This window comes from Neltuma alba, unplaced genomic scaffold (assembly GCF_004799145.2).
Source record: "Neltuma alba isolate B1F8T4 unplaced genomic scaffold, ASM479914v2 tig00003861_pilon, whole genome shotgun sequence".
In the NCBI taxonomy this organism is placed as follows: Eukaryota; Viridiplantae; Streptophyta; class Magnoliopsida; order Fabales; family Fabaceae; genus Neltuma; species Neltuma alba.
Genome location: NW_021633454.1, coordinates 13,752 through 20,744, shown reverse-complemented (window position 1 = coordinate 20,744; position 6,993 = coordinate 13,752). Strand labels below are relative to the sequence as shown.

General features: G+C 31.5%; 1 protein-coding gene across 1 annotated transcript; it reads left to right on the top strand.

Annotated features, from left to right (window-relative positions):
- Nucleotides 1-3,210: 3,210 nt before the first annotated feature.
- Nucleotides 3,211-5,172, top strand: LOC114742718 (receptor-like protein EIX2). The gene is made up of 3 exons (XM_028930938.1): nt 3,211-3,240; nt 4,038-4,861; nt 5,002-5,172. The coding sequence occupies exon 2, from the start codon at nt 4,048-4,050 to the stop codon at nt 4,858-4,860; it is 813 nt and encodes a 270-aa protein (XP_028786771.1). The 5' UTR covers nt 3,211-3,240; nt 4,038-4,047; the 3' UTR covers nt 4,861; nt 5,002-5,172.
- The last annotated feature ends 1,821 nt before the right edge of the window (nt 5,173-6,993 follow it).

Genomic DNA, 6,993 nt, shown 5'->3' with positions numbered 1-6,993 from the left:
CAAAGATTTGCAAATTTTCTATCCGCGTCTTAGCTCCAAAAACTTTCTACTTAAAACAGACTTTATGATGCAAAAACGAATATTTATTTCAAGATATTATATATATTTATATATATAGCTGAAATCAAGATATAGAGAATACATTAATTTGATCATTTTATAGCTAAAATAATAAAAAAAAATTTCCTTATGTGTGAATTATTTGCAAACACTCTCGTTCGAAATTAAAAACATCCCCAAAACAATCGTTTCAAGATTTATATGATTGTGTGCAGTTTCTCTATAACAACACATGTCACGTTGTTATGGTATGAATTGAACATAAAAGGTCCAAATAATAAATCATAGGATATTTTTCTTATTTTAAAGGCTCAAGGTTGCATTCGATGAAAACCCCTAATTGGATGGAAAAAAATTGTGTAATTTATTGCTTAAGGGACTTTTATCTTTGAAATGTTTAAACAATTTGGTTGCGGAAATTGAATATGAATGGAAAATGATATGAAAATAGATGTATTAATATTTCAATTTTTTTTTGGAAAGATGGGAATACTTGAAAGTATTAGAAGACTTGACCATAAAAAAAAATGTGGTTGTAGATTTTTTATCCATTTTTATTTTTTTTCAATATTTTCTCATAAACAATTTATTTGTAATGATTTTCATTTTTCACAACTTATATATGTACTTCGTGACCATGTAATCTAACTAAAGACTTAACTGAATTAATTCATCTCAAATAAATCATGATGACAGGTTCATTTTGAAAATTTCATTTGCTTTGTTATTTCAACGTACAATGTAATTCGAATTTTAGAGCTCTGATTTTGTGGTGTGTTTGGAGTAAAGATAATGAATGAATGCAAACTTTCTACAGTATTTTTGCATGCAAACCTATATTATACTCCTCCGGTTATTAATATAAGACGTATTTAACTAATTTAATTAGATTAAAAAAGTTAAGTAAGTTAGTTAATTATAAAAAAATATAACATGTTTTTTCTAAAACACTGTAATCATCTTTCTTAATATCCTTCTTTTTTTTTTACTTGATTATGGTTGAGGGAGTATCTATAGGGATAAATATAAGAAAAAAATCTTATATTTAGGATCAAAATCAACTTAATAATTAAGTCCTATATTAAGGACATGAGGAGTATAATGTATTCAAATTAAACACAGTTCAAGAAAACATATATGAAACCATGGTTTCAAAGCACTTTCCGCAAACAGGCACTCACATTTATTCGTAATCTGTAAAAGCACTTCTGAAACTATGTTGTTTCTATCCACACCAAATCTAGACGCCAGTCAAATATTTTGCATATAGGATCAATTTTTCTTTGAACCTATTAAAGCCTGAATTTATATTAAATTTTAGCTAAGGCATTTAGTTTTGTTATGAATGTACGTGTCGTGTATTTGGAAGGCATGTGAATAGGAAGGAAAGGAGTAATCAGCAAGCAATAAATAAGCTAAATAGAATTACGGCAAAAAAAAAGGAAGCTAAAAGAATAAAAAGGAAAAGTTGGAGTCCGAACGGAATTATTATGATTTTTTTGGGTTATATTAAATTTTATAAGAAAAGGTTTTTATTTTTCCGGTCATACTAAAATTTTGTCGAATTTTTATCCAAGAAAATCAAACTTCAGAGCAAAATATTTATTCAAATTTTGATTATCTGAATTAATTTATTCACTTCTGCACTAAAACAAAAATAAATAAAATTAATTCACTTTGAGTTCATTACGTGAGTGCGTGTTTGTATACTCCTTATACTCCTTTTATAATTAATAATAATATAAAATGCAAAATTTGTCATAAGTTATTTTATTTATAAGTCATAAAATAGTGATGATGATTCTTTAATCTCCATGTGGAGCCCGTGTAGGATTTGTTTTGTTTTCAAACATTTTAAAAATAAAATAAAATCATTGAGCTATTAGCCTTCAATATTTTTGCGCATAATTTTCTCCAGTTTTTCCCTAACGCCTGCTGACTTTAAAAGGATCTAAATATGTCACATATTATATCTGTGGTATTTTCTTATTCATGACACGATTTTGTATTGAAAAGACGGGAAGACTTAAAAATATTAGTAGACTTGATAATAAGAAATATCATGTGGTTATCAATTTTTTAAGGCATTCAAGTTTTTGTTTACTTTAGATTTTCCAATATACGCGTGTGTGTCTATAAACATTCACACACACCACACATATAAAATGTAAAGACTTCATTGAGGCCATCATACTCGAACTCACTTACCACAATGGCGAGCTTCGCTTCACAAATATCTTTTCTTTTGTTGTTTCTGTTATTTGCAACAACATTCAACAGGGTGATCAGTTGCAATAAAATGATGAAAGGCTGCTTTTAATCTTCAAACAAGGAGTGGTTGGTCCAACAACACAAACTCCCTTCTTGGACTGCCGAAGAAGATTGCTGTTTATGGGAGGGAGTTCACTGCGACAACATCACCGGAAGAGTCACAGAGCTTTCTCTTTCCTATTATGGTTTAGAAGGTGAGATTAATCTGTGTGTGCTTCAACTTGAATTTCTCAACCACTTGGACTTGAGGGAATGACTTCAAAATGTGAGTATGCCACCATGCCAAATCTCCAAACCTCCCTTTGATGCTCACAAATTTCACAACCAATCACTTGTTACTCCTTCCAATCACTCAGCAAGTTTCTCTGTTGCTCTGCTTTATCTTGACTTTTCACATAATGGTTTTAGTCATAATGACCTTCATTGGCTTTCCCAACTTTCTTCTTTAAAATATCTTAACCTTAGTGCAGTGATATTGGAAATGATACCAAATGGCTCCAGCATATAGCCATGCTTCCTTCACTCTCTGAGTTACACTTGAGTGGTGTGGATTAAGAGATTTTCCTTCCCTCGATTATGCCAATTTTACGTCACTTGAAGTTCTTGATCTTGCTTTCAACTGTGACATGATGAAGTCAAAATTACCTGATTCATTCTTTAATATCACCAATCACATCTATGATCTCGAACTTTAGAAGTGCAATTTCTATGGACAATTGCCGAAGTCTTTGCTCAATCTTCAAAATCTCAAGTATTTAGATTTAGGGTATAATAATTTCGAAGGATCAATTCCAGATTGGTTAGGCCAATTTGAACAGTTGCAACACTTGACATCCATCACAATTTGTTCCATGGCATAATTCCATCGTCTCTTGGAAATATTTCTTCCTTGCTCTACTTAGACTTGTCCTACAATCAATTGAACGGCAATATTCCAGTAACCTTGGACACTCCATAATCTTAATTGTATTAGACATTGGGCACAATTTCTTGGTGGTGTTCTTACAGAAAATTTTTTTGCCGGTCTCTCAAGTTTAAAATCAATGGACTTAAGTTCAAATAGTTTCACATTTGACTTTGATCCTAAATGGGTACCATCATTTCAACTTGAGAGATTGGATATGGCTAACACAAGCATAGGTCCTAATGTTCCACCATGGCTATATACACAACAGTCTTTAGAGACTAGATATTTCTAAATCAGGGATTTCAACAATTGATAAGGATATATTTTGGAACTTTGTAGCAGGAATAGAAGATGTTGATATCTCAGATAACTTAATTAGTGATGACATATCCGGTGTCACACTATCAGCAAATGTCTCTGATTTTTATGCATCACATAACTCCTTATCGGGATCTATTTTCTCATTGTTGTGCCATTAGAGGGTAACGGAGAAAGCAACTTGTTTGAATTGGACTTGTCAAATAATCATTTGAGTGGAGCACTTCCGATTGTTGGACCAATCGAAATCATTGGAATCCTTAGTTTGGGAAGTAACAAGCTAACAGGTAAAGTTCCTCCCTCATTTGCTTCATTGGGACTTCAATGGTTGGATTTGAGTGATAATAGTTTCTCTGCGAATTTTCATCAGGCATGCTTAATTGGACAAATTTGCAATTCCTCATTTTAGAGAAAAATAATTTTTCTGGAAGTTTGCCAAATCCGTATATGGCACGATCTTTGGAAGTTCTTAATTAAGGACCAACCAATTTATGGGTAATATTCCACCAGGAATATGCATGCTCTCTTCTTTGCGGATACTAGAGCTTGCTAATAATAAGCTTTTTGGATCTATACCTTCTTGCTTATGCAACATCACAAATCCAAATAACATCAGCTCATTTTCGAATCTTCGTGAAATGATGCGCATATTTACTAAGGGAAGGGAGTTAGACTACCAACCTAATCCATATTTTAGAAGTGGTGTTATTGATCTTTCTGCTAATAGCTTATCTGGAGAAATTCCTGAAGAATTATTCAGTATTACTCTACTGTGGTCCTTAAACCTGTCTCGAAACCATTTGACTGGAAAGATTCCTAAAGAAATTGGAGCCCTGGAAAACTTAGAATCTCTGGATCTCAGCTACAACAGACTTTCTGGAGAAATTCCTTCTACCATATCTAATTTGTCTTTTCTTGCTTGTTTGAACCTCTCATACAACAATCTCATCGGACAAATTCCACTGGGAACCCAAATTCAAAGTTTTGATTCCTGGAGTTTTGTTGGCAATCGTGAACTTTGTGGAGATCCTCTTCCAAAGAAGTGCAACAAAAAAGAAGAAACTCATGACGACTCAAAGCCAGCTGAAAGAGATGAAGACGACGGCTTTCTGAAGTCATTGTATCTTGGCATGGGGGTTGGATTTGCGGCGGGCTTCTGGGGAATTTGTGGTTCTCTCTTCCTCATCAGAGCATGGAGACACAAATTTTTCCGATGGTTTGATCACTTGAAAGATCAACTTTATGTTGCCTTCACCCTCTGGTTCAAAAGATTCGGTCGAATATTAAAAACAGATCTCCCTTGAGGTAATAAATTAGCTACGCCTTAACTTTTCAAATATTGTTAGTATTTTCTTTTTTCCTTTTAATTTCTTCTATTTCCTAAAAAAATTCTGTTCTTAGCTGATTATGTTTTATCTTGTTTGTTTTTCAATATGGGATGCAAGTGAAATAGCAGCTTTGCCTACTCTGATCGTTCCTCTGATTCAAATACTGAGTTCTGCCTCAAGGAATAAGGAGCTTTGCTGCTGTTTCGCATGGTCAAGGACTCCGATAGCGTAGCCTACTGAATGCCCTTTTGTTATCTTAGATTTAGTGAATTGTGAGAAGAGAACATTTTGTAATAATAGTTATATGTGTGTCTGGGTGTCTCATGTTGTTAAGGAACCTTTGATGAAAATAGTCTTGAATGTGATATATGATTGTTACTCTAAAGTTCGATCATGAGTTTGATTTAAATCAAATAAAAGATATTATGCGTCTGTATTTGAGATTTCAGGTGTAAGCGTAACAATCAAAACGAAAAGGCATGTGAGTGTTGTAATCTGTAAGATAAGATTTATATTATGTTAACGTGTTGGATATTAATTTGTAACTTGCTGTTAATTTGTGGAAGATTGGAGGATCTTATAACATTCTATTTCGAAGCTTCAGTCAGATGCTCTGCTCCATTTTGGTTTATTGAGTAGCTTCAAATAACAGAATCATGCCATGTTTGGCTAGATATTCAAATAACATCTAGATATTCAAATAACATCTTAGTTACTCCTAGGATTCATTTTATAATATAATTTATAATAAAATAAATCTTATGTTTAGGACCAGAGAAATATTAATACAATAAACATTAAATAACAAAGTTCCCCAGATAATCAGATGCAGAGCAACACGAGCATGTTTCTAATGCCTACTTAACATCAGCTCATTTCAAGTACTCCATCCCATATTTTCTACAAAGTCACATTAACTCATTTTCTAAGATGACGAAAAATATTTAAATTAGTTAAATATATAATTGAGGGTAAAAGAGATCAAAAGCAATTTTGAAATTAATTATAAATATTTCATTGAATTTAATTAAGGATTAGTGAATAGAGTGTTATGATACGGACTGGAACCAATATTATTAGTGATGCAAATTAAAGTCAGTCATTCTTTCTTTATTCTATGTATATGTATCCTATTATTGGAAGCAATCTTATTCGAGACATTGTCAAGCATTAAATATGGTCATCTCTTTCAACGGAATTCGAATCTTAGTTAACCATGTTATGAGGAATTAGCTCTTTCATTGACCCAACTCCTATTAATAAAGTTGATCAATTTTGTGTTAATACATATGTTATTTGTTTTCTGTAATAAAATGGTCCCCCTTTCTTACCCAGTAAAAATCCACCATGACGTCCTATTATTAGTTGAAAAGGTGGCTTCAATATTTAGAAAATATTATATATATGAGTGTGTAAATAAAGAGGAGATGTTATGGATGGGAAATTTTGGTGTTAGATTGTATAACTGAAGGGGTTAGTAAAATTAAAAAAAAATTATTCTTAATGTTCCTAATGTTCTCACAATAAATCTTGTCAAGTTGGAAATGAGGGACCCGAAGAGGATTTTACATCAAATCCAAAACTTGGCCTATATAGCATGTGAGGTATTCCCCCCCCCCCTCATTACAAGTCGGTCCTCCTCTATGTTCAGCAAAAATTACAATATGAAAAGAAAAGCATGAAAATATAAATCTCGTTTGATTCAATCTATGACTCTATTGATTAGGATAATTAATACATCCAATTTTTAATATAAGAGTTACTTAACTAATTTGATTTAATTAAAAAATTTAAATAAATTAGTTAATTATAACAAACATTCTGTAAAACATTAAATTATAGGTTACAGAAATTAATTGGAAGAAAAATAATAGATATAAGATATAAAGTATATTCAGATCTTATATTTATGATCAAATTCAATCTCCAACTAGTTTTTATATTAATGTAAAAATTCTGTTTATAAATATTTCATTATTTTAAGAGTAAAATATATTACCTACTCTTCTATTTACTTAAATTACAGAAACCTCTCTTCTGTTTTGAAAAATATATAAACTTCCTTTCAAATTAAAATATAGTTACACAAAGCTCCTTATATTTTTAAGA

What these genes read in the sequence shown, in the direction of transcription:
- LOC114742718 (XM_028930938.1), top strand. Translation starts at nt 4,048, where the DNA reads ATGGGTAATATTCCACCAGGAATATGCATGCTCTCTTCTTTGCGGATA.